The 27,938-nt window shown below is 50.4% G+C and overlaps 1 protein-coding gene across 3 annotated transcripts in view; it reads left to right on the forward strand.

The window, feature by feature from the left end:
- The window catches only part of NFIC (nuclear factor I C), a 90,755-nt gene that overhangs the window by 28,292 nt on the left and 34,525 nt on the right, over nt 1-27,938 (forward strand). For all 3 annotated transcript variants that reach the window (XM_082206472.1, XM_082206471.1, XM_082206473.1), the window contains exon 2: nt 2,625-3,156. In XM_082206472.1, the coding sequence (XP_082062598.1) occupies nt 2,625-3,156 (532 nt within the window). The remainder of the gene's footprint in view (nt 1-2,624; nt 3,157-27,938) is intronic.

Genomic DNA, 27,938 nt, shown 5'->3' on the forward strand with positions numbered 1-27,938 from the left:
ACGGTTTCGGGAGTCGAGTGGGCTACTGGAATGGATTAAGTTAAGGCTAAAGCTAAAGGTAAAGGGACCCCTGACCATTAGGTCCAGTCGTGGCCGACTCTGGGGTTGCGGCGCTCATCTCGCTTTACTGGCCGAGGGAGCCGGCGTACAGCTTCCAGGTCATGTGGCCAGCAGGACTAAGCCGCTTCTGGCGAACCAGAGCAGCGCACGTAAACGCCGTTGACCTTCCCGCCGGAGCGGTACTTATTTATCTACTTGCGCTTTGAGGTGCTTTCGAACTGCTAGGTTGGCAGGAGCAGGGACCGAGCAACGGGAGCTCACCCCGTCATTGCGGGGATTCGAACCGCTGACCTTCTGATCGGCAAGCCCTAGGCTCTGTGGTTTAGACCACAGCGCCACCCGTGTCCCAGGTACAGCTGTAGTGATGTGCAATTCTGCAAATCCTGGGAGGTCCGGCAATTTGGGCTGGTTCCTCTCTCGCCGGTGCCTCGGAGCGGATCGCTGCGTTTCCACCAGCCCTGCCAAAACCTCCTCCGCCGCGGCAGGTCGGGAGAGCCGCAGGCCGTGGCGTACGAGTGGAAACTGGGGCTCCGCCGGCCGCCGAAATCTGCCGCCTGAAGCCGCAGGCTTCGGGTGGGGCATGTAGGATGAAAGGGGCGGGAGAGAGAGAAACACGACATTTCCAGTCAACCCGTGTGGAGCCAAATTTTCTTGGCAAGGCAACAGGGCGGGGCGTTTGGCTGCTTGGTTTCTGACCAAAATGCTCAATTACTCGTAAGGGGAAGCAGATTTCAAATTGTAGCTGGAAGCTCTTCTGAAGCGGCTGCTTGTTCCGTCCCGTCCCGTCCCGTCCGTATCCTGCCTCCTCCTCCTACCCACGAGCTAAAGTCCCTCCCGTTCCCCGTTTTCTTTCCACAACGGCCCTACCGGGTAGACCCAGCAGAAAGCAGGCACTTGCTCTTAACTCGCCGGCTGCAGCTGATGAACAGAAACACGGGCCTCCATTTTTATAGGGTCGCTGTGACCTGTCTAACTTGCAGAGCCGGTCCCTTGCAAATAGTGTCCCCCCAGCTGAAAAGACAAGGATAAAAATTCCTTAGCTATAAGCTATGAGTGTGGGACGCAGGTGGCGCTGTGGGTTAAACCACAGAGCCTAGGACTTGCCGATCGGAAGGTCGGCGGTTCGAATCCCCGCAATGACAGGGTGAGCTCCCGTTGCTCGGTCCCTGCTCCTGCCCACCTAGCAGTTCGAAAGCAGGAAGTGCAAGTAGATAAATACTTCCGGCGGGAAGGTAAACGGCGTTTCCGTGCGCTGCTCTGGTTCGCCAGAAGCGGCTTAGTCCTGCTGGCCACATGACCCGGAAGCTGTATGCCGGCTCCCTCGGCCAGTAAAGCGAGATGAGCGCCGCAACCCCAGAGTCGGCCACGACTGGACCTAATGGTCAGGGGTCCCTTTACCTTTACCTTTACGGTGGTCTCTATGGGAGTATATTGTATTTAAATATGGGATATCAGAGTTTTTAGGGGGCTAACCATTCTGGGATCACTGGGATAGCAGGCTTGTTGGTTTCTGATTTTTTCACTTTCATGTTTCTGTCTGGGACAATGACTATAAAGATTATCGTATTGTATACAGAAGAGGCAATCCTTCCTGAGAGAGGCGAATGCCTCTTCTTAGAACGGGCGTCCATCTACCCAGATACGTTTGGAGGAATGCCTCTATGCAAAAGAAGCAATCCTTCCTGAGAGAGGTGAATGCCTCTTCTCAGATCAGACATAAATCCACCGGGATGTCCTTGACGGAATGTCTGTATGCAGAAGAGGCAATCCTTTCTGAGAGAAGGGAATGCCTCTTCTCAGATCAGGCATGAATCCACCGGAATGTGCTTGACGGAATGTCTGTATGCAGAAGAGGCAATCCTTTCCGAGAGAAGAGAATGCCTCTTCTCAGCTCAGACATAAATCCACCGGGATGTCCTTGAAGGAATGTCTCTACGCAGAAGAGGCAATCCTTTCTGAGAGAAGGGAATGCCTCTTCTCAGCTTAGACATAAATCCACCGGGATGTCCTTGAAGGAATGTCTGTATGCAGAAGAGGCAATCGTTTCCGAGAGAAGAGAATGCCTCTTCTCAGATCAGGCATGAATCCACCAGGATGTCCTTGAAGGAATGTCTGTATGCAGAAGAGGCAATCCTTTCCGAGAGAAGAGAATGCTTCTTCTTAGACCAGGCATGAATCCACTGGGATGTCCTTGAAGGAATGTCTGTATGCAGAAGAGGCAATCCTTTCCGAGAGAAGGGAATGCCTCTTCTCAGCTCAGACATAAATCCACCGGGATGTCCTTGAAGGAATGTCTGTATGCAGAAGAGGCAATCCTTTCCGAGAGAAGGGAATGCTTCTTCTTAGACCAGGCATGAATCCACCGGGATGTGCTTGAAGGAATGTCTGTACGCAGAAGAGGCAATCCTTTCTGAGAGAAGGGAATGCCTCTTCTTAGACCAGGCATGAATCCACTGGGATGTGCTTGGAATGCCTCTACGCAGAAGAGGCAATCCTTTCTGAGAGAACGGATGTGGTACTCCCTCTTGACTGCCTCTCTTTCTTTCTCTCTCTCCCTTTTCCAGGATGAGTTCCACCCCTTTATTGAGGCACTACTCCCCCACGTCCGGGCCTTTGCCTACACCTGGTTCAACCTCCAGGCCCGCAAGCGCAAGTATTTTAAGAAGCACGAGAAGCGCATGACGAAGGACGAGGAGCGGGCCGTGAAGGACGAGCTCCTCAACGAGAAGCCCGAGGTGAAGCAGAAGTGGGCGTCCCGCTTGCTGGCCAAGCTGCGGAAGGACATCCGACCGGAGTACCGGGAGGACTTTGTCCTTTCCATCACGGGGAAGAAGCCCTCCTGCTGCGTCCTCTCCAACCCCGACCAGAAGGGCAAAATGCGGAGGATCGACTGCCTCCGGCAGGCCGACAAAGTCTGGCGGCTGGACCTAGTGATGGTCATCCTCTTCAAGGGCATCCCCCTGGAGAGCACCGACGGGGAGCGGCTGGTCAAGGCCGCCCAGTGCACCCACCCCATCCTCTGCGTCCAGCCTCACCACATCAGCGTCTCCGTCAAGGAACTGGACCTCTACCTGGCGTATTTCATCCGAGAGAGAGGTAGGCGGGAAAGACTCGCTTCGCGCCTCGGCGTCCGTGGGACTTCTTGGCGCAAACGGAGGGGCAAATGGAGTTAGGGGAGGGCGTTTCGTGGCGCTGGATTAAGGGAGGGCGTTTCGTGGTTGTGAATTAAGGGAGGGCGTTTCGTGGTTGTGAATTAAGGGAGGGCGTTTCGTGGTTGTGAATTAAGAGAGGGCATTTTGTGGTTGTGAATTAAGGGAGGGTGTTTTGTGGTTGTGAATTAAGGGAGGGCATTTTGTGGTTGTAAATTAAGAGAGGGCATTTCGTAGTCGTGAATTAAGGGAGGGTGTTTCGTGGTTGTGAATTAAGAGAGGGCATTTTGTGGTTGTGAATTAAGGGAGGGTGTTTTGTGGTTGTGAATTAAGAAAGGGCATTTTGTGGTTGTAAATTAAGAGAGGGCATTTCGTAGTCGTGAATTAAGAGAGGGCATTTTGTGGTTGTGAATTAAGGGAGGGCGTTTCGTGGTTGTGAATTAAGGGAGGGCGTTTCATGGTTGTGAATTAAGGGAGGGCATTTTGTGGTTGTAAATTAAGAGAGGGCATTTCGTAGTCATGAATTAAGAGCGGGAATTTCGTGGTTGTGAATTAAGGGAGGGCATTTCGTGGTTGTGAATTAAGGGAGGGCGTTTCGTGGTTGTGAATTAAGAGAGGGCGTTTCGTGGTTGTGAATTAAGGGAGGGCGTTTCGTGGTTGTAAATTAAGAGAGGGCCTTTCGTGGTTGTGAATTAAGGGAGGGCGTTTCGTGGTTGTGAATTAAGGGAGGGCGTTTCGTGGTTGTGAATTAAGGGAGGGGCATTCCATAGTTGTGAAAAGGCATTCCGTAGTCGTGAATCTAAGGAGGGCATTTCTTGGTCACAAATCAAGGGATCTCCTCTTGCAGCCATGAATTTTGTAGTCATTTTACAGTCATGAATCACAGGATAGCCTTCCTTGGTTGTGAATTAAAGGATAGGTTTTAGTCATAAACTAAGGAACAGCATTCCTTGGTCACAAATGAAGGGGCAGATGGATCGGTCTATTTTGGTTTTTCTTGGATCTTGTCCCCCCCCCCAGCCTGTCTCAGCATTGAGTTCGTCCCATTTCTGCTTGCAATACCAATTTAAAAATTCTGCGCGGGATTTTGCACAGATATTTGCAGGCGTTTCTCCTGGTACAGCGGGGGTCGTACCTTGCAGACATTTTACTTGCGCCAGTTCAGCTATATGACCGTAAAACTACCTGGTGGGTGGGATCCTGGCTGCAGAGCACATTTTGAGGGATAACACCGTCTCGGTCAACCCCTTCGTTCGGGAAAAGTGCAATCTGGGGTCGCGTTGTGTTTTCATAGAATCCTAGAGTTGGAAGAGACCACAAGGGCCATTGAGTCCAACCCCCTGCCAAGCAGGAAACACCATCAGAGCACTCCTGACATATGGTTGTCAAGCCTCTGCTTAAAGACCTCCAAAGGAGGAGACTCCACCACACTCCTTGGCAGCAAATTCCACTGTCGAACAGCTCTTACTGACAGGAAGTTCTTCCTCATGTTTAGGTGGAATCTTCTTTCTTGTAGTTTGGATCCATTGCTCCATGTCCGCTTCTCTGGAGCAGCAGAAAACAACCTTTCTCCCTCCTCTATGTGACATCCTTTTATATATTTGAACATGGCTATCATATCACCCCTTAGCCTCCTCTTCTCCAGGCTAAACATGCCCAGCTCCCTTAGCCGTTCCTCATAAGGCATCGTTTTAAACGTGGGCTGAATAACAGTGTACCCTAAGGTTGGCATATTTCAAAAAGTAAAATTCCTTAAGGCCCCCAAACTAGTGGGCTTTTCAACCACCAAAAATGTGGAGCTTTTGGGGACCCCCCCAAAAAATAGTGGTTTTAAGCTTACATCCGGGTTTCCTCTGACATTTTGCAGAATTCCCCCGACGCTATTTTTACACCCGAAAACCAGGACATGTCGGGAATTTTCCTGACGTATGGCATGCCTAGTGCAGCCCTAATCTGTTGTTGTTGTTTAGTTGTTTAGTGGTGTCCGCCTCTTCGTGACCCCCTGGACCAGAGCACGCCAGGCCCTCCTGTCTTCCACTGCCTCCCGCAGTTTGGTCAAACTCATCCTGGTCGCTTCCAGAACACTGTCCCACCATCTCGTCCTCCGTCGTCCCCTTCTCCTTGCGCCCTCCATCTTTCCCAACATCAGGGTCTTTCCCAGAGAGTCTTCTCTTCTCTTGAGGTGGCCAAAGTCTTGGAGCCTCAGCTTCAGGATCTGTCCTTCCAGTGAGCACTCAGGGCTGATTTCCTTCCGAATGGAGAGGTTGGATCTCCTTGCAGTCCATGGGACTCTCAAGAGTCTCCTCCAGCGCCAGAATTCAAAAGCATCAATTCTTCGGCAATCAGCCTTCTTTATGGTCCACCTCTCACTTCCATACATCACTACTGGGAAAACCAGAGCTTGAACTATACGGACCTTTGCTGGCAAGGTGAGGTCTCTACTTTTTAAGATGCTGCCTAGTGCAGCCCTAATCTAGCCATGCTAATAAATTGTCCCTCCTTGTATAAAGGCAGTATATCTCTGAATAGAATGGGGGACTGGACAAGGAAGGCATTTCTGACTCAAAATCGGGTTAAACTTTCTGAAAAGTAAGAGCTATTCGGGGGATGGAAGGTAGTTGCGGGCTCTCCTTCCTTCGAGGTTTTTAGGAGAGGTCAGATGTTCCCCTTTCAGGGATGCTTCGGCTGAGATTCCTGCATCACAATGGGGGTTGGATTGGATAGCCTCTAGGGGTCCCTTTCAACTCTGCCGTTCTGTGATTCCGAGGAAAACTGAGCCGAGATACAACCTCCTTTTGCAGTTCCCTTATCTGGAAAGCAAATCATGTCTCTTGACTTCTCTCGCTCTTTCTCCTGCCAGCGGTGGATATTAAGGACTGATAACTTTTAACCAAAAAAATTAACTTTTAACCAAAAAGCAACAACAACGGGGGATAAAGTGAGGGGCGATCGCTGCACAGCATGCAAAAAATGTGCGGTTTTCCTCCTGGCTCCCTCTTCTTGCTGCTTCCTGACCCTGACCTCAGCCTGTCTGGGTCCGCAGCCTTGAAATCACCTGATCTAATTGCTACCAAACCCCTGGCAGTAAAATCACAGCTGATAAGGCCTCCTGTCACTTTCTCTCTCGGGAGAGAGCAACCCTCCCTCCTTTTCCCTTTTAAGGTAGATTCTTCCCCGTTTAAGGCAGAACGGGGATTCGTTCTCGGTCTGCGGCTGCAAAAAGTGTGTGCCGTCCCCCTGCAGCTTTGAATTTTTTTGATTCTGTGTGAGTCTCCGACGAGCAACCCTGGTTGTTGAGTTAATTCAGAAAGGGGGGGCCCACATTTCTGCTGGGGACCGCACGCCGGGGGCCGGTGGGTTGAGTCGCAAAAGTCTGTGGAGCCAGAAATGCAAGATTTCTAGTGGGTTAAACCACAGAGCCTTGGGGTGCCGGTCAGAAGGTCAGCGGTTCGAATCCCTGTGATGCTTTTGCTAATAATCCATGCCTTTGAGCCAATTCGCTCGAATAGTAGATTGCTTTACTTGCGTGGAAATCTTTTGCCCCTCTTTCCTTTTTAAAAAGAAGATCTTCAGAAAACCCATCCTTCCGTTCACAGTGATGATTCAGGTCGATCTGTGTAATGCCTTGTGAAGCACGTTTTTCCTCCCCTCCAGAATCCTGGGAGACGTAGTTTGCTAAGGGCACTGGGAACTGTAGCGTTATTGCAGGGGGGGGGGTGAACTACAGACCCTGAGATTCTTTGCAAGCGATGGCGACGCATTTGCTTTAAATGCGCAACCTTCGTTTTTATCCGAAACCTATTCACCTTAAGGAATTCAGCAAGGCCCAGAGGATGGCGACTTTTCAAAGCCTGATAGTCACTGACACGCCTTCAGCTGCCCACTAGGCAATCCCACTGCCTTGGGAGCGACTGCCACACTCCAACCCCCTGCGCAGGTTAATTCTGTGTCCAGGGCAGCTGTCTACCAGCTCCATCTGGTTCGCAGGATGAGACCCTCCCTGCCCGCGGACTGTCTCGCCAGAGCGGTGCATGCTCTAGTTATCTCCCGCTTGGACTACTGTCATGCGCTCTCCGTGGGGCTGCCTTTGAAGGTGACCCGGAAACTACAACTAATCCAGAATAAGGCAGCCAGACTGGGGACTGGGAGAGGCCGCTGAGACCACATAACACCGGTCTTCAAAGACCTACATTGGCTCCCAGGACGTTTCCGAGCACAATTCAAAGTGCTGGTGTTGACCTTGAAAGCCGTAAATGGCCCAGTATCCCTGAAGGAGCGTCTCCACCCCCATCGTCCAGCCCGGACACTGAGATCCAGCTCCGAGGGCCTTCTGGCGGTTCCCTCATTGCGAGAAGTGAGGCTACAGGGAACCAGGCAGAGGGCCTTCTTGGTGGTGGCACCTGCCCTGTGGAACACCCTCCCGTCAGATGTCAAAGAGATAAACAACTACCTGACATTCAGAAGACATCTGAAGGCAGCTCTGTTTAGGGAAGTTTTTAATATTTAACGCTGTACTGTTTTTAATACTTGATTGGGAGCCGCCCAGAGTGGCTGGGGAGACTCAGCCAGATGGGCGGGGTATAAATTATTATTATTATTATTATTATTGATCTCTGGAGGTCATGGGTTCGAATCCTGCCTTGGCCAAAAGATTCCTGCATTGCAGATTCTAGGATTCTAATACGGAGTTGGAACGGTGGCTGTGCCCCACTGCCTTTTGCCAGCACTGCATTTCACGGGCCCGACTTTGCAGGCTGTGTTTGTGGGGGTTTTTTTTGGGGGGGGGTGTCGGTTTGCGGGCGACGCATAGTTTTAAGATTCAGCTCCTCTTGTCTCTGACATTATCAGTCTGGAGCAGTCGCAGGCAGTCTCTCGCCAGCCCTCCTTACGATATACGATAATGCTCTCTCTTCTTTCTCCTGCGTCAGCAAAATAAAATTAAAAAAAGAAGAAGATTCTCAGCCAATTTCTTTGCAACAGGCAACCCCAGAGCTACGTGCAGCTGGTTAGAAAGATCTTTTGCATCTCAATTCTTTCCTGGGGTGGATTTTATTTTAAAAAGGGGGGGACAGAGGGTGTCTCTATCTCCCCCCTTTCTACAAGGGCAGTTTGGTCAGTCCCCTTTGCTATTTTATTTGTTTATATTTTAGTGAGATATTTGCAGGCTGATCACGCTCATAGCGATAACGATAAACTCAGTAAAGTAGCAAGCAATATAATAAAATACCCTGGTAAGTACCAGTCGGTAAAAAAGGAAAAAAACAAACACTTTTAAAAAGGGGATGTTTAAAAGAAGGCGGGAGTGAACTTCCAGTGGCAGGCAGTTCCGCAGGGCAAAGCCTCATACTAAGGCATACTTCCACTAACAAAATGAATAGGGGCAAATGTCAGGTTTAGGAAGGAAGAAGCAGATGCACAAATATAGAATGAAGGACACCTGACTTGCTAGCAACAACCCAATAGCCCCCCGCAAAAAAAACCCCACATTTTGAGAGGATGTAAATCAGATCACGCAAAGGATGTAATAGGATGTAAATCAGATCACGCAAAGGCCTGGTTAAAATGGAATGTTTTTGCCTGGCACCTAAAGGTGTGTAATGAAGGCGCCAGGCGAACTTCCCTGGGGAGAGCATTCCATAGACGGGGGAGCCACTGCAGAAAAGGCCCCGCTCTCGTGTTGCCACCCTATAGACCTCTTGAGGAGGGGGCACACGAAGGAGGGCCTCAGAAGATGATCTCAGGGTCTGGGTAGGTTCATGTGGAAAGAGGTGGTCCTTGAGGTCTTGCGGTCCTGAGCTGCTTAAGGCTTTATAGGTCAAAACCAGCACTTTGACTTCATAGAATCCTAGAATCCTAGAGTTGGAAGAGACCACAAGGGCCATCGAGTCCAACCCCCTGCCAAGCAGGAAACACCATCAGAGCACTCCTGACATATGGTTGTCAAGCCTCTGCTTAAAGACCTCCAAAGTAGGAGACTCCACCACACTCCTTGGCAGCAAATTCCACTGTCAAACAGCTCTTACTGTCAGGAAGTTCTTCCTAAGGTTTAGGTGGAATCTTCTTTCTTGTAGTTTGGATCCATTGCTCCGTGTCCGCTTCTCTGGAGCAGCAGAAAACAACCTTTCTCCCTCCTCTATGTGACATCCTTTTATATATTTGAACATGGCTATCATATCACCCCTTAACCTCCTCTTCTCCAGGCTAAACATGCCCAGCTCCCTTAGCCGTTCCTGATAAGGCATCGTTTCCAGGCCTTTGACCATTTTGGTTGCCCTCCTCTGGACACGTTCCAGTTGGTCAGTGTCCTTCTTGAATTGTGGTGCCCAGAACTGGACACAGTACTCCAGGTGAGGTCTGACCAGAGCAGAATACAGTGGCACTATTACTTCCCTTGATCTAGATGCTATACTCCGATTGATGCAGCCCAGAATTGCATTGGCTGTTTTAGCTGCCGCGTCACACTGTTGGGCCCAGAATTGGGCCCAGAAACTAATTGGTAGCCAGTGCAGTTGGACCAAACCGTCTGGTGAGCAACCTGGTCGCTGAATTCTGCACCGGCAGAAGTCTCTGAACCGTCTCCAGAGGCAGCCCTACATAGAACGCATTGCAGTAATCTAACCTTGATGTTAACAGAGCATAGACAACAGTAGTTAGGCTAGTCCTGTCCAGATAGGGGCGTAGCTGGGCCACCAGCAGAAGCCGATGGAAGGCTATGTCACTTTATTGCTTCTGAATACCAATGGTTGTTAGGGACGCAGGTGGCGCTGTGGGTTAAACCACAGAGCCTAGGACTTGCCGATCAGAAGGTTCGAATCCCCGCAATGACGGGGTGAGCTCCTGTTGCTCGGTCCCTGCTTCTGCCAACCTAGCAGTTCGAAAACACGAAAGTGCAAGTAGATAAATAGGTACCGCTCTGGCGGGAAGGTAAACGGCATTTCCGTGCGCTGCTCTGGTTCGCCAGAAGCGGCTTAGTCCTGCTGGCCACGTGACCCGGAAGCTGAACGCCGGCTCGCTCGGCCAATAAAGCGAGATGAGTGCCGCAACCCCAGAGTCGGCCGCGACTGGACCTAATAGTCAGGGGTCCCTTACCAATGCTTGTTAGCCACAGGAAGGGAGAAAATGCTATGGTGCTCAGGTCCATGTGGGTTTCCGAAGCCACCTGGATGGTTGCACGAGAGGAGGACACGGGATGGGGCGTCCCGTCATCCCAATCCACCGGGGTCCTCCTTGCGGGTTCAATACCGTCACCGTTCTTAATCTGGCCGGAGAACGCAGCGAATTCAACCGCGCCCTTCTCTTCCTTCCCCCTCCCTCTGCCGTTCAATATTTCCCCCTTTGGATTTTGGATCTGCAACCGCAGTGGGGGGAGGAGGGGAAAGGGCCGGCGCGTGCGTGCGTGCGTGTATATACGTGTGCCCGGAGTTCCTTCCTTCCTTCCGCACGCCTTCGCCGCTGCCTCCAGGACGGCGAGGTCGCGGCTGAAAGTCAAAAGCGTTGCAGCGTAATGGTAATCAATCTCCTGCCATCGATCAAATCGTATTGCGCCTTTTGCTTAGTGCTCTGGCAAAGAAGGAAAGGTTTTCCGTAGTGGGAGGTGGTTTATATTTTGCACTGGTGTGGAGTGGAGGGCGCTTGTGTATCGGGGGGGGCATGTGTTTGGTGGGGGGAGGTTTTTTGGAGAGAGAGAAAAATGCTATTTTTGGAGATGCAGACTTCGCCACAAGGAGCCGGTCAAGAAGATTTTTACCTCCTTGCAGGCAATCTTGAAAGGATCATCCAGCAAAAAAAACGACTCCTGATTGCTGAGAGGTGCTCCAGATCACTGTTGGAAGCTATGAGCCAAGCAAGCCAGCCTCTTTGCTTTAATAATAATAATAATAATAATAATAATAATAATAATAATAATAATTTATTATTTATACCCCGCCCATCTGGCTGGGTCCCCCCAGCCACTCTGGGCGGCTTCCAACAAAACACTAAAATACAATAACCTATTAAACATTAAAAGCTTCCCTGAACAGGGCTGCCTTCAGATGTCTTCTAAAAGTTTGGTAGTTGTTTTTCTCTTTGACATCTGGTGGGAGGGCGTTCCACAGGGCGGGCGCCACCACCGAGAAGGCCCTCTGCCTGGTTCCCTGTAACTTGGTTTCTTGCAGCGAGGGAACCGCCAGAAGGCCCTCGGAGCTGGACCTCAGTGTCCGGGCAGAACGATGGGGGTGGAGACGCTCCTTCAGGTATACTGGGCCGAGGCCGTTTAGGGCTTTCAAGGTCAGCAACAACACTTTTAATTGTGCTCAGAAACGTACTGGGAGCCAATGTAGGTCTTTCAAGACCAGTGTTATGTGGTCCTGGCGGCCGCTCCCAGTCCCCAGTCTAGCTGCTGCATTCTGGATTAATTGTAGTTTCTGGGTCACCTTCAAAGGTTGCCCCACATAGAGCACATTGCAGTAGTCCAAGTGGGAGATAACTAGAGCATGCACCACTCTGGCGAGACAGTCTGCATGCAGGGAGGGTCTCATCCTGCGTAAAACCATAAACAGAAGCCATCTTTCAGTAGCACGGGAAACCTCCATGTCTATGGATGAAATATGGGCCTCTGGCCCTCCCTACCTGGCCTCAGAACTCTCCCAGGCCACACCCCTTTCCCCCAGGCCACACCCCCTTACTGGTCTTGCTTCTCTGGAGAGGAGTGTGTGCACAAAGTTAAAATTTGCACCCACTGCTCCGCCTCTTTTGGCAAACCGCTCTGCTAAGAGCCTCTTCCTAATCTGCCTGCTCACCTGCCTGCCTCCCTGTTGTTCATTACGCTGCGGTTGGCGAGGCCACCTACTGGCGGTCGCAGAAACTGCAGCGTGATGACAGCCTTAGGTTTATATTTATAGAGGAAGAAAGTGCAGGTGCTTCTTATGCAGAAAGGCCCGCGGATATTTCGTGAAAGGTAGGAGGCAGACCTACGCTCACTTTTCTAGGTGGTGGCTGGTCCGTTAGGGGAAGTGGGGCACTGCTGCCCCCAAACTTAACCAGCCTTTTTTGCCCCTCCTTACAACCAGTCCGGAGGGTGCCCTTCGCTGTCATCTCAATCCACCTCCTCTTCAGCCTCAGTGTTGCCCTTGCAGAAGTCAGGAAGGACCGGGATGCAGTCAAACTGAGAATCATTTGGTGCTGCTGGTAGTTGTCTATGACGCCCCCTGCTGCCAGGCTCCCTGCCTTCTAACCTATGAGCCCCGCTGGACGCCAGCCAACTCAGGGAAGTGGATGTATTCAGCGCTGAACCCCTCACATTGGAACAGAGGACGCTGCCTTCTATCTATCCCAGCAATGTCAACACTGGCTGGCAGTGTCTTTCCATAGGTTTCAGATGGGGGACCTTTGCGACCCTAACTGGAGACGAACAGGGGTCGAACCTGAGGTCTTTTGCATGCAAACCGGCTTCTCTCCCACTCAGCTCTTCCTCTAAAGATGCGGCAAGAGCATAGTCCTCATGCTTTTGTTTTTGTTTTTTCAATTAATATTTTATTAAGTTTTATCAATAAAATGATTCAGAAAAAAGTACAAAAACAGAAAAATACAGAATCACAAAATACAAAAATACAGACATTAAAACACAAAAGGAAAAAGAAAAAAGAAAAGAAAGAAAACACCTAAAAACAAAACTCCCTCTTTTTTAAATTCTCATCTTTAGTTAACTTATTCTCCTGACTTCCTCACGCCTCCCTTTTTTGTATCCCTTTTTAAAAATTTGGTTCAGCAAATTCATCTCCAATTTAACTTATCTATTATCAATCCCATTTTACATTTTACCTTGCTGCTAGAACCCCTTCAGATCATTTCAACGTCATCAACATTCAAAAATTTTACAATGTTTCTGTAGATAAATTTTAAATTTCCTCCAAACTTCTTCCACGAGCTCTTCTCCCTGGTCTCGGATTCTGCCAGTCATTTCCACCATTTCCATGTAGTCTATTAGTTGCATTTGCCATTCTTCCAAGGTGGGTAGATCTTGTGTCTTCCAGCGCTTTCATAGTCCTCATGCTTTTGAATGGACAGCTGCTTTTACAGAGGTAGCTAGGAATCAGTTTGACACCAAGCCCAGGCTATTGGTGCAGCGAGTCCTCAGGTTCTTTGTAAAGAAAAGCGGGTTTCTATTTATTCCCCCGTTGGATAGAAATGACCCACAGCTCTGCCCAAGATAAATCACAGGGGCTTGAAAAATACTGGGGGTCCATTCCCCCTCTTCTCTTCCTCCAGTTGGCAGAAGGGTTTGCTTCCTAGGCCTAGCAATCTGCGGCAGACGAGAAGCTGGAACGCAACGGCGATGAGCAATTAAGGGGTCTTACCAGCCCCGTCTGAGACCCTCCCTGGGGTAAGAACTTTGCTTCAGGATGAGAACAGAAATTGTGAGGGAGCGGCGGCAGCAGGAGGCCCCATTAGCTAAAGTGGTGCTTCAGGTTAAGAACAGTTTCAGGTTAAGAACGGACCTCCGGAATGAATTAAGTTCTTAACCTGAGGTACCACTGTATGGGGGAGCATCTCCACCCCCATCGTCCATCCCGGTCACTGAGGTCCAGCTCCGAGGGCCTTCTGGTGGTTCCCTCCCTGCGAGAAGTGAGGTTACAGGGAACCAGGCAGAGGGCCTTCTCGGTGGTGGCGCCCTCCCATCAGATGTCAAGGAAATAAACAACTAAATGACTTTTATAAGGCATCCGAAGGCAGCATTGCTTTCTGGGACGGCTTCTGCAAATCAGGGACACTTTGAGGTTTTGGAGTATGCATTGTTCCGGCGAGGAGGGAGCGTCGTTCTGTGGTTCTCCTCGGGTGACCAAATGTCTTGCGCCGGCCCTGAGCACAGGAACTCACCCCCCTCCAGCTCCTAGCCAATTTGATCTCGAGAATTCCCATCTGCTGAGAGAGGACTCAGCGGATCAGGGCAGGAAGGGCAATGCGGTAGATTCTCTCCCTTGCGCGATGTATGATGCACTTAAACTCTCCCCCCCCCTCTCTCTCTCACACACACACATTCGTGTTTTGCAAGCTTGTGGTCATGCCCCCCTTCCTCTCTCCATGCATTAGTAATAAGCTCAACATTGCAGACTGCGGTTACGGCTGATAGAAAAAACAAAAAACCTCAGAGAAATTCAAATTTCCCCGGGGCTAAGCGAGAGGTGACCCTTATTCTCTCTCTTCCCCCTTTATAATGTACCCTGAAAGAGAATCGCAGAATTGCAGAGTCAGAAGGGACCAAAGGGTCATCTAGTCCAACCCCCCCAAAAAGAGGGTTCCTGGGTGGTGTAGCTTGTTACGGGTGCTGAGAGCTGCGAGGGGGCGAGAAAGGAGAGCGAGGGGGGCGTGAGCCGCGAGGTGGGCAAGTTTGCCGATGGCACTCAGCCGCTCGTGGGCGAAATCACGAAGAAGGAATCTCTCCAAACTGCAATTCTGCGCGAAGAAGTGTAAAGTCCGGGCGAGAAGTTGTAATTTCACGACAACTAGCAGACCAGGAGGAGGGACACGGGTGGCGCTGTGGGTTAAACCACAGAGCCTAGGGCTTGCCGGTCAGAAGGTGAGCGGTTCGAATCCCCGCAATGACGGGGTGAGCTCCCGTTGCTCGGTCCCTGCTCCTGCCAACCTAGCAGTTCGAAAGCATGTCAAAGTGCAAGTAGATAAATAGGTACCGCTCCGGCGGGAAGGTAAACGGCGTTTCCGTGCGCTGCTCTGGTTCGCCAGAAGCGGCTTAGTCCTGCTGGCCACATGACCCGGAAGCTGTACGCCGGCTCCCTCGGCCAGTAAAGCGAGATGAGCGCCGCAACCCCAGAGCTGGCCACGACTGGACCTAATGGTCAGGTACCTTTCCACAGTGAAAACAAGGCTCAAGGCGGCTTGCTGGCAACCCTAGACCGGGCGGTCCTTCGGGGAGTCCTACACCCCAAGGCCGCTCTGCTGCAGGGAACAGACAGATTTTGGGGGTCCCCTCTAGCTCAGGCCAAAGGGGAGCTGCCCATATAGGCCGGCACTCTGTCCTCACACTGGCCAAAGCGGCGAGCAGGAGGATTCGGACGCGAGAGCCCTGTCCCCTCTTGTGGTTTCCTAGCCATCAGAGGCGAGGCACAGCCGCCGTGGGTAAACCGGTCCTGCCCCCCAGATTGTGTGGGTGCCCCTCCTTATTCCCTTGAATTAAAGATGAGTTTTTGAGAGGGGGGGGTCAGGGCTGCACCTGTCTCTCCCGCCGGCCAGATCTTCCCCAAGCTTTGGCAACTCTAATGGGCTTTCAGTTCCCCACTTGGCAGCCTGCCCCCCTTCCATTTGATGCCACGCTTGGCGGCAGCTGCCAGGGTGCCCCCCTCCCTCCCTCTCCCTCTCCCCCAGCCGCCGCCAAACCAGTCTCCTCCCCACCCAAAATGCCGAGGTTTCCCTGCCAAGAACTCCATTAGGGAAGCTCATTTCGCCTTGGCAAAGACGGGGGTGCCAGCTTCTCTGGGCAGCCAGGAGGGCGCGTAAAAATGATTTCTCTCGGGGATCCGCTATCTGACACTGACAGCTGCAGGGGTTTTCCCCCCTCCTCCCTTTTTTTCTTTTTGGGTGGGGGGCTGGAAAGGGGTGTCTGCATGGCCGAGACCTAAGAAGGGAGCCAGTTCTGTTGCAAGGGCTTTTTCCAGGCAGGTAAGACCCACGGCAGCCCGATATTTGACTTGCTTTGGGGTCAGGGTTTTCTGTGCAGGTGGTCTGAGTTCGAATTCTCACTGGCATTTCCAGGAAGGCAAAGGCACCCTGGGAATGGCTGCCAGTCGGTGTCTGCAGTACACCCAATGGACTGCCCAATGGACCCAGGGGTCTCACTCTGCTTTGCTGTTATTTAGTCGTTTAGTCGTGTCCGCCTCTTTGTGACCCCCTGGACCAGAGCATGCCACACCCTTCTGTCTTCCACTGCCTCCCGCAGTTTGGTCTCTTCGAGAACACTGTCCCACCATCTCGTCCTCCGTCGTCCCCTTCTCCTTGTGCCCTCCATCTTTCCCAACATCAGGGTCTTTTCCAGGGAGTCTTCTCTTCTCTTGAGGTGGCCAAAGTCTTGGAGCCTCAGCTTCAGGATCTGTCCTTCCAGTGAGCACTCAGGGCTGATTTCCTTCCGAATGGAGAGGTTGGATCTTCTTGCAGTCCATGGGACTCTCAAGAGTCTCCTCCAGCACCAGAATTCAAAAGCATCCATTCTTCGGTGATCAGCCTTCTTGATGGTCCAGCTCTCACTTCCATACATCACTACTGGGAAAACCATGGCTTGAACTATACAGGCCTTTGTTGGCAAGGTGATGTCTCTGCTTTTTAAGATGCTGTCTAGGTTTGTCATTGCTTTCCTCCCAAGAAGCAGGCGTCTTTTAATTTCGTGGCTGCTGTCACCATCTGCAGTGATCATGGAGCCCAAGAAAGTAAAATCTCTCACTGCCTCCATTTCTTCCTTGATTTGCCAGGAGGTGATGGGACCAGTGGCCATGATCTTCGTTTTTTTGATGTTGAGCTTCAGACCATATTTTGCGCTCTCCTCTTTCACCCTCATTAAGAGGTTCTTTAATTCCTCCTCACTTTCTGCCATCAAAGTTGTGTCATCTGCATGTCTCACTCTGCACCCCTCCCCTATCCCAACACCACAGCCCATTAAATCATCTGGCAGCCAGTTTTCTTACAGCAATTGGCCCATTCAGCCACACTGGCATTCTTAGGGCATTACCTTATTTTTATATGTAAATTTTATTTAATTTTCTGTTTGGCAATTTAAAGCACTCGCTTTACATCCTTCAGACATCAGTGGCTTCTCTTCTTCATTTTGCATATCATAAATCCCTGCATATTTTACAAAAGCCATGCCAATCGGTTTTCCGTTATTGCAGCCATCGAAACTTATTCGCACTGTTGAGTTTATCTTAATGCTGCCCCAGTGTTCAAATATACACAATTTTCACCCGCATATTCAATAAACGTTTTCCAGTCTTTTTTAAACATATGTTCTTCCTGTTCTCTTATTCTATATGTTAAGTCCGCAAGCTGCGTATATTCCATCAGCTCAAATTGCCATTCCTCTTTGGTTGGGACCTCGCTCGTTTTCCATTTTGGGGTTAACGAAACACGGGCCGCAATAGCAGCATACATAAATAGCCTTTTCTGATACCTGGGAATTTCCGTCTGAATTATCCCCAACAGAAAGGACTCTGGATTTTGGGGGGAAAGTATTTTTAAACCACTTTTTCAGTTCATTATGGATCATTTCCCAATGCTATTCTTAAATCCTTTCAGACCTTTGGACGGAATCGCCCCTGATTCCTTTTCTCCCTCGTTCTTTTTCATATATATATGTATATATTCTCTTTAAATTCCCACCATGCCTCTTAAAGCAATGTTTCCGAAACTTGGTTCTCCAGCTGTTTCTGCACTACAACTCCCATCGTGCCTAGCGAGCGGGACCATGGATCATGGGAACTGTAGTCCAGAAAACCCTAAACCTAAGAATCATAGAATTGTACGGTTGCAATGAAGGAATCACTGCTGAAGAGTCACTAGAGTGGTTGTTCTTTTCCTGGGTAGTAAAGAAATCTACAGATTGCTGCTCCCGAAATTCTGCAATGAGACCGGCTTGCCGCCGCTCAAAGATGGCAGCGGTGCTTCTACAGACTTAAATATTTTATAGAAGGCTAAGCTTTTAAACGCTCTAATTGCCGGATGGGTTTTTGGGCCTCGATCCAAATGGCGGGTGCTCTTCTGTGTCTTTGGTAGCAGAGAATCGGTTTCTATTATCATGGGAGAAACGTTGGAGGGGATGGAATAGGACGTCCCTATTTTCAGGGGAGAAACGTTGGAGGGGAGGGAATAGGACGTCCCTATTTTCTTGGGAGAAACGTTGGAGGGGATGGAATAGGACATCCCTATTTTCACGGGATAAATGTTGGAGGGGATGGAATAGGACGCCCCTATTTTCAGGGGAGAAACGTTGGAGGGTATGCAACCCAGTTTCCTGTTCTCACCGCGGCCGACCAGTTGCCCATAATCAAGGTTCGAGAAACAAAGCCACTCTCCTCTTCTGCATCTTCCAGAAACTGGTCTTCAGAGATGTTTAATTCCTCTGACCATGTAAAGCCTAGCCCTTGCGGCTCGATAATCCTTTCCACCTCCAGGAATTTCCCCCCATCCTCAGTCGAAGCCATCTAGGTTGGTCACCGTAGTTCAAAGCCGGACGTTTTCTTTTATCCGTCCTGAAAACAATACGGCGGGCAGCCGGAGAGATAGACAGATATTGGGGCAGCTGCTATCTCTCAATTCCCCTCTCTGGAAAGACTTTTGATAAATAAGCGGCCGTTTTCGTCTCCTTAATTGCACAATTAACGGCGCGCGGTTTAATTCGCGCGGCCCCAGGACAAAGACCTCTCCTCTCTGTATATATGTGTGTGTGTGTCTGTGTGCCTGCTTTAATTCCCTCCCTCTCTTGGCATGCTAGAAGACCCCCCGCCCCACCCAAATGGGAACCTGATGCCCACAGCTGGCACCATTCGACACCACTCTCTCCGACGCAGACCGCCGTTTGGAGAGGCCCCAGAGCCTTGGCACCGGTGCCCGTCAGGGAAAACCCAACAGCAGCTGTTGGTCTTGGCACCCCACAGATGAGGCCGCGCAGATGGCAGTGCCAGCCTTGGGCAGATGGGTGGCAGGTGGCGAGGCGACGCTCACCCCCCCCTAAAGCCAACCCCGGAGTGGCTGGGAAAAGAGCCCCTCTCTTGTCTCTGTCCTGGAAAAAAAAAATCAAGTTTTCTCCAGATGGCGGCTGGGCAATGTTGGCATCAGCCAACTGGCGAAGCAGAAAACAATGGCTGTGGGGGCTGTGCCCCCCACCCCATTGTGGAGGGTGGGTTTTGTTTGTTTGTGAGGGGAGAGGGACCCCACTCCTTTTGAATGGGCGCAGATTGCAAGACCCAGACGCGTCTTAGTTTAGTGGGGCGTCGTTGAGAACGTAAGACGCTGGCATAGGTAAAATGCCGTAAGGATAAAAACCATAGGTGGTAGATTCAGGGCAACTCCCTCTTTGACTCAGTGTGCTGTTGGCGATGCCGGGTTGACTTATGGAACTCTCTGCCACAAGGCGCTAAAATGGATGGAGAGGGGAATGACCCCTGGCCTTGCCAAAATCTCTTGGCCGGCTGGAGAATTTGTTGTTGTTGTCGTTTAGTTGTCTCCTCCTCTTGGTGACCCCCTGGACCAGAGCACGCCAGGCCCTCCTGTCTTCCACTGCCTCCCGCAGTTTGGTCAAACTCATGCTGGTCTCTTCGAGAACACTGTCCCACCATCTCATCCTCCGTCGTCCCCTTCTCCTTGTGCCCTCCATCTTTCCCAACATCAGGGTCTTTTCCAGGGAGCCTTCTCTTCTCCTGAGGTGGCCAAAGTCTTGGAGCCTCAGCTTCAGGATCTGTCCTTCCAGTGAGCACTCAGGGCTGATTTCCTTCAGAATGGAGAGGTTGGGTCTTCTTGCAGTCCATGGGACTCTCAAGAGTCTCCCCCAGCACCAGAATTCAGAAGCATCCATTCTTCGGCTCTCATTTCCATACATCACTACTGGGGAAACCAGAGCTTGAACTATACGGACCTTTGTTGGCAAGGTGATGTCTCTGCTTTTTAAGACGCTGTCTAGGTTTGTCATTGCTCTTCTCCCAAGAAGCAGGCGTCTTTTATTTTCGTGGCTGCTGTCACCATCTGGAGGATAGGATGGCAAAATTGGAATCACGTGATGGCAGAGTTGTGAGGGGCCTTCAAAGGACATCTAGTCGAACCCCGTATGATGAAAGAATCCCTGATTGATTGATTGATTGATTGATTGATTGACTGATTGATTGGTCCCAAGGCTTTCTGTTCTGAGCTGTGGCTTCTCCTTAAAAAACAACAACACGGTTCTGAATAAAGGGCCGATTTAACTTGAAGCAGATGAATAGGGTCCCAGAATTGTAGAGGTGGAAAGGGAAGGGACCTCATCCATTCCAACCCCCTGCAATGAAAAAATCTTTTGCCCAACGTCGGGATTCGAACCCGTGGCCCTGTGATTAAGAATTGCATGGCTAGAGTTTCAGGCGGGGGGCGACCTCAACAGTACCCAGAGATGCCATTTGGGGGTTATTATTAAAATGAGCCTGCATTTTAAACTGTGCTTTTAACCTGTATTTTAAATTGGTCTGTCCCCCCACAATATTATGTTTTTAATTGTAATTTTACTGGTGTTAGCCGCCCTGAGCCCAGCTCTGGCTGGGGAGGGCGGGGTATAAATAAAAATTATTATTATTATTATTATTATTATTATTATTATTATTATTATTTATCGTGGCTCATCACTCAAAGGTCTTGAAGTGACTTGCGGCAAAGGGGGGGGGATATTCCTGCGCTTTGCAGCGGATTGGGCTGGATGACCTTTGGGTGTATCCTCTGAAATTTTTGGGAAATGTATACAATACCGTAGGGGGTTTTTAAAAGGGGGGGGGTTCGCATAATTTTTTAAAAAATGCCTTCTGTGAGTATTTGGAGCAAAGGGTGAAATTCTAAACCGGCTCTGGGGGAGGAAAGGAAAAAGGGGGGGGGGGAATTCGGTTCCTCCTCTCTCTGCTTTTCCATTCCTCCTCGCCCTGGCCAGGAATGTGGGTCAGACCCGCCCGGGGAATGGGCTGGGGTTTGCCTGCGCCAGGGGTCAGGCGAGGACGAGGCGGGGCAGAGACGCAAGGCGCATTCGGGGTTTAAAGGCGCAGGGACCTCGCCTGGCCACCTCTTGTCTGTGGAACGCCCTCCCATCAGATGTCAAAGAGAAAAAGAACGACCAAACTTTCAGAAGACATCTGAAGGCAGCCCTGTTTAGCGAAGCTTTTAATGTTTGATGTATTACAGTATTTTGATATATTTTTTGGAAGCCGCCCAGAGTGGCTGGGGAAGACCAGCCAGATGGGCGGGGTATAAATAACAAATTATTATTATTATTATTATTATTATTATTATTATTATTATTATTATTATATTTAATTCGTTCCAGAAGTTTGAAAAGTTCGAAAACCAAGGATCAACGGGCTGGCTGAAAAGTCAGTGGTGAAAAAATGAAATAGGAGGCTTGGAAGTTGTTTGGCTTCTGAAAATCGTTCAAAAACCAGGGCATTTACTTGAAGGGAGGGCGTTCTACAGGGAGGGTGCCACCACCGAGAAGGCCCTCTGCCTGGTTCCCTGTAACTTGGCTTCTTGCAATGAGGGAACCGCCAGAAGGCCCTCAGAGATGGACCTCAGTGTCCGGGTAGAACGATGGGGGTGGAGACGCTCCTTCAGGTCTACTGGGCCATTTAGGGCTCTCAAGGTCAGCACCAACACTTTGAATTGTGCTCGGAAACGTCCTGGGAGCCAATGCAGGTCTTTCAGGACCGGTGTTATGTGGTCTCGGCGGCTGCTCCCAGTCCCCAGTCTAGCTGCCGCATTCTGGATTAGTTGCAGTTTCTGGGTCACCTTCCAAGGCAGCCCCACGTAAAGCACATTGCAGTAGTCCAAGCAGGAGATAACCAGAGCATGCACCACTCTGGCGAGACAGTCTGCAGGCAGGGAGGGTCTCATCCTGCGTACCAGATGGAGCTGCCCTGGACACAGAATTGACTTGCAACTCCTGCAGAGATGCAACAGGAACCTCCGCTGAGACGGAGTTCATTCTGTTTTCACCTTTACGTCGGAAAAACAGACCACATGGAGGAACCTCATGCCAAAGCACCTCCCCTCCTCGACACAGAAGCAGCGGGAAAAGTGACATATAATACAGAGATGCGCTAGGCACCCTCCTCTGTGGGCTTCTCTCTTTTTTTGTGGCCTGAAAAAAAGTATTTAATCAAATGCAAGGGGGCGCACATTGTTGTTGTTGAGTCGTTTAGTCATGTCCGACTCTTGGTGACCCCCTGAACCAGAGCACGCCAGGCACTCCTGTCTTCCACTGCCTCCCGCAGTTTGGTCAGACTCATGCTGGTAGCTTCGAGAACACTGTCCCACCATCTCGTCCTCTCCTTCTCCGTGTGCCCTCCATTTTTCCCAACATCAGGGTCTTTTCCAGGGAGTCTTCTCTTCTCATGAGGTGGCCAAAGTCTTGGAGCCTCAGCTTCAGGATCTGTCCTTCCAGTGAGCACTCAGGGCTGATTTCCTTCAGAATGGAGAGGTTTGATCTTCTTGCAGTCCATGGGACTCTCAAGAGTCTCCTCCAGCACCAGAATTCAAAAGCATCCGTTCTTCGGTGATCAGCCTTCTTTGTGGTCCAGCTCTCACTTCCATACATCACTACTGGGAAAACCAGAGCTTGAACTATACGGAACTTTGTTGGCAAGGTGATGTCTCTGCTTTTTAAGACGCTGTCTAGTTTTGTCATTGCTTTTCTCCCAGGGCAAACCGCAAAATCGGCCCCACACTCCGAAAAGGAGGCAAACACCAGCTTCTACAGAGTTGCGCCGGGCACTCTCCTTTGCAAACATGCCTTTTTGGGGGCTCACGAGTATTTCCTAAATCACTGGCACCCCCCAGCACCACTGGGGTGTTCGTGGAAATGCTAACCCTAAGTTATTGCAGCCGCTGTTAAGGCGCAGGAGCAAAGGCAAGGGGGGTAAGTTGGCAACCGCCTGGACGCTGCCCTTCCTCTCGCTCTCTCCCCCTCCACCCCCCCCTCAAAGCTTCAGGCTCCATCGGCCAGACCAACTCTGGCAGATTCAGCCAGGATTTGCAGCGGGAACAAATTGTTTCACCCTGGCGATTATATAAGCGGCGGAGGCGATTACACAATCAGGGATCTTCCGGGTTTTATATAAAGGGCTGTTGTGCTCTCTGTGTGTGCTGAAACTCAAGCTCTGTGGTCCTGAGAAATGTTTTTGTGGGGGGTTATTTTTTTTTTTTTTTTGCAGAGGGAGAGTGTTGTGCTTCTGCAAAAAAGGGGGGGCTGTTCCAATTTCATATATACATTTAAACACATGCACACACATGTATTTGATTTCTACACACACACCCCCCCGTGCCGCCTGAATTGCTGCAGCCCACAATCTTGCACCCTCGTATTTTAAAGCCTGAACTTCCGCTCAAACAAAGGAGGGGGGGGAGGAAAAATCTTAATTTCCAGCAGCCCGGGGTGTGGGTGTTTTGTAACGCCTCTCCTGTTGGGCGTGTTGGACGCATTGTTAGAAGTTTGCAGACTTCAGACTCGCTGTCTCGCTTTCCTAAAGAGCACACTCAGGCATGCTTCTTCAGAAACAGGGACGGACTGCCGTTGTGAGTTCTGTGTCTTCACTTTTTCAATCTTAAAAAAAATAAAAATTAAAGATTTTCTTGTGATACAAGTTCGACAAAATCGGAGAAAAGTACAATGGGCGGAAACACTTTTTTCCAGTCTTAAACTCCGTCCCCCAGATTTCTGCAGCGGTGATATCCATTTCTTCTTTCTATCTCTCTTTTAATAGGAGAGTTCGAAGGGACCACGTGGGTATCTATTATCTATTCCGACACCCCCTCTCAATATAGGAATCTTTAGCCCAACATGGGGTTCAAAACCACAGCTCTGAGATTAAGAGCCTTACGCTCTTATCTCAGCCGAATTTTCAAAAAATATGCATATTCGGTCTGCGAATCTTGTAAAAAGAAACCCCCCTGAAAATTCGTAAAGCGTCGACTTACGGCACGCATATTTTGCATCCTGTGGACATTTGGGAGCCCAAACCTCACAGCTGGTGGTGAGAAGGGGCATTAAGTTTGGGAGGGTCGCAATTACCCCTGCGCCTCAGTGGTGCTCACCTGTAAAATGGGCAACCTGGACAACAGAGGCTTCCTTAGGGGCACAGATGGGGGAAATTGTGTCCCTCCTGGGCTACACTTATAAACGCCAACTCCTCGAAAGATTTCATCAACGGCGTCTCCGAAAAATTTTGCACATCACTTGGGAACTAATGCCAGTGTACTGGAAGAAGCAAAGATCTCCAGTGTCAAAGCGATGATTCTTCAACATCAGCTTCGCTGGACTGGTCGCGTTGTGCGGATGCCTGATGATCATCTTCCAAAGCAACTACTCTATTCTGGACTTAAAAACGGAAAGCGTAATGACAGTGGTCAACAAAAGAGGTTTAAAGACTGTCTCAAGGGAAATTTGGGGTGCAGGTGGCGATGTGGGTTAAACCACAGAGCCTAGGACTTGCCAATCAGAAGGTCGGTGGTTCGAATCCCCGCCACGGGGTGAGCTCCCATTGCTCGGTCCCTACTCCTGCCAACCTAGCAGTTCAAAAGCACGTCAAAGTGCAAGTAGACCTTCCGATCGACAAGTCCTAGGCTCTGTGGCTTAATTCACAGAGCCACCCAAATACTCGGAGAGGTTTCTAATCCTCACGTTTGATTTGCAACCAAACCGCAGGTCCTTTTCCCGTCCGGCCAATGAGGAGGGAACAAAGCCCTTTTTCGCCCTCGCTTTCCAAAGGTCGAGGATTCGAAACAGCAGCAGCAGCAGCAGCAGTCCAGCCCAGCGCTTGAGGTTTTAGAAATGCAGCGAGGTGTCTGGTGTTGCAAATGAGATGTTGAATCGATGGCTTCGATCCAGGTCACGAGAGTCAGGGCTGGGCTCCTCTCTTCTCCTCCCTCTGAAGAAGAAAACAAGCTATCGATTTGCTTGGCTCAGCCGTTTCCTCCTTGCCTCCACACACACACACACACACACAAGAACTTTTTGAGGGCTCCCTCTCTCCGGTTTAAGCCGTTCCTTGCCAGCCGCCGGGGGCACCGGCCCACAGCCGAGAAAATAATGATATTGATTGTCAAAAGGAGCTAAGAAGAGGCCTCTCCAGCCCAACGCCTCGCAGCGGGGCAACCGGGTGCCTGCGAAAACCCCCCGAGAGCAGAATTCGAACTCAAGAGCAGCTCTCCCCTCCTGCGGTTCCCAGCAGCTGGGATTCGGGACTTGATCAAAGGGATCTTTGAAATTGTAATAGGGGCAGGCGGAGAACTAGAAAATAGGAAGGAAATGGTGAGTGCTGGAAGGAAGCAGGATGAAGGAAGAATAAAGAGGGTGATGGCCATAGAATCATAGAATGATAGAGTTGGAAGAGACCACAAGGGCCATTGAGTCCAACCCCCTGCCAAGCAGGAAACACCATCAGGGCACTCCTGACATATGGTTGTCAAGCCTCTGCTTAAAGACCTCCAAAGGAGGAGACTCCACCACACTCCTTGGCAGCAAATTCCACTGTCAAACAGCTCTTACTGTCAGGAAGTTCTTCCTAATGTTTAGGTGGAATCTTCTTTCTTGTAGTTTGGATCCATTGCTCCGTGTCTGCTTCTCTGGAGCAGCAGAAAACAACCTTTCTCCCTCCTCTATGTGACATCCTTTTATATATTTGAAGATGGCTATCATATCACCCCTTAACCTCCTCTTCTCCAGGCTAAACATGCCCAGCTCCCTTAGCCGTTCCTCATAAGGCATCGTTTCCAGGCCTTTGACCATTTTGGTTGCCCTCCTCTGGACACGTTCCAGTTTGTCAGTGTCCTTCTTGAACTGGGGTGCCCAGAACTGGACACAGTACTCCAGGTGAGGTCTGACCAGAGCAGAATACAGTGGCACTATTACTTCCCTTGATCTAGATGCTATACTCCTATTGATGCAGCCCAGAATTGCCTTGGCTTTTTTAGCTGCCGCGTCACACTGTTGGCTCATGTCAAGTTTGTGGTCAACCAAGACTCCTAGATCCTTTTCACATGTACTGCTCTCAAGCCAGGTGTCACCAGGTGTCATGGTGGAAGATAACGAATGGATGCTCTATAACACAGTAGAGTCTTGCGACCAACAAGATCGTACTCAGGGTTGAGACACCTGTCTGTCTCAAGAGACAATGTAGTGTGCTTTCGGGTGGGTGTGGGGGACTCCCTGGTCCTGAATGGGGTGACTGTGCCCCCGAAGGACCAGGCGTGCAGACTGGGGGTCATTTTGGACCTACAGCTGTCCATGGAGGCACAGGTGAGTATAATAATAATAATAATAATAATAATAATAATAATAATAATAATTCATTTATATCCCACCCATCTGGCTGGGTTTCCCCAGCCACTCTGGGCAGCTCCCAACTGAATATTAAAAACACGGAAAAACGTCAAACGTTAAAAGCTTCCTTAACAGGGCTACCTTCAGATGTCTTCTAAACATCAGATAGTTGTTTATTTACTTGACATCTGATGGGAGGGCGTTCCACAGGGCGGGCGCCACCACCAAGAAGGCCCTCTGCCTGGTTCCCTGTAACCTCGCTTCTCACAGGGAGGGAACTGCCAGAAGGCCCTCAGGAGATGGACCCCGGTGTCCGGGGTGGACGATGGGGGTGGAGACGCTCCTTCAGGGATACTGGGCCATTTCGGGCTTTCAAGGTCAACACCAATACTTTGAATTGTGCTCTGAAACTACTGGGAGCCAATGTAGGTCTTTCAGGACCGGTGTTATATGGTTTCGGCGGCCGCTCCCAGTCCCCAGTCTGGCTGCCGCATTCTGGATTAGTTGTAGTTTCCGGGTCACCTTCAAAGGGAGCCCCACGGAGAGCGCATGGCAGTAGTCCAAGCGGGAGATAACCAGAGCATGCACCATTCTGTCCAGACAGTCTGCAGGCAGGGAGGGTCTCATCCTGCATACCAGATGGAGCTGCCCTGGACACAGAATTGACCTGTGCCTCCATGAACAGCTGTGAGTCCAAAATGTCTCCCAAGCTGTGCACCTGGTCCTTCAGGGGCACAGTGACCCCATTCAGGACCAGGGAGTCCTCCACACCTGCCCGCCCCCTGTCCCCCCAAAACAGTCCTTCTGTCTTGTCAGGATTCAACCTCAAACCGTTAGCCACCATCCATCCTCCAACTGCCTCCAGGCACTCACACAGGACCTTCGCTGGTTCCGATTTAAAACACCCCTCAAGAGTAGACCCCAAAGACTCTTAAGTTACTCCTTCCATCTTCTCGGATCTGCTCTGTGTACAACTAGCGCTGGGGACCAACCCTCCCTCCAAACAATAGTTTGTGCCGAGTAAAGCCACTTGGTCTCTCGGTCCAGATAGCAACAGATTCGCTCTTCCGGCTGGTGAAGAATTCAAACGTATACCGGGGAGGAGGGAGCCCGCCGGAGGCATGGCGATGCTGCAGACATCAGAAGATTAAAGGGCCTTTAATGAATAAATGGAACATTTGCGTCCGACTGGTGTAGACAGGGTGGCGAGCTCAGAAGGGCAGCAAGGGAGGTATTCAGAATAAGTACCTCTGGAGGAAGAATAAGAAGAAGCGAGGGAGAGATTCTACCCACCAGTTTGGAAACTGGTTAAGGGGCTTCCGTGTTGGTCTGGAGTCTGGATTTGGTTTCACGCACGGTCCGAAACAAACTGCTACAGAGAGCTTTGCTGTATCGATCCATTTTTTTAAAAAAAGAAATAATTTATTTGGTTTTTCAGGTTAAAATTTTCCAACATAAAAACAAGATTCCAGAGAATGTCCTGCACTTCCCTCCTGCCCTTTGCGGGTCCCGTTGTTCATCATTTCCTCCTGCATCTTTTATGATAACCCCAACGCGGTGGCGCTGCGGTCTAAACAGCGGAGCCTCTTGGGCTTGCTGATCGGAAGGTCGGCGGTTCGAATCCCCGTGACGGGGTGAGCTCCCGTTCCTCGGTCCCTGCTTCTGCCCACCTAGCAGTTCGAAAGCACGTCAAAGTGCAAGTAGAT

Source organism: Podarcis vaucheri, assembly GCF_965113315.1.
Source record: "Podarcis vaucheri genome assembly, chromosome: 18".
Lineage (NCBI taxonomy): Eukaryota > Metazoa > Chordata > Lepidosauria > Squamata > Lacertidae > Podarcis > Podarcis vaucheri.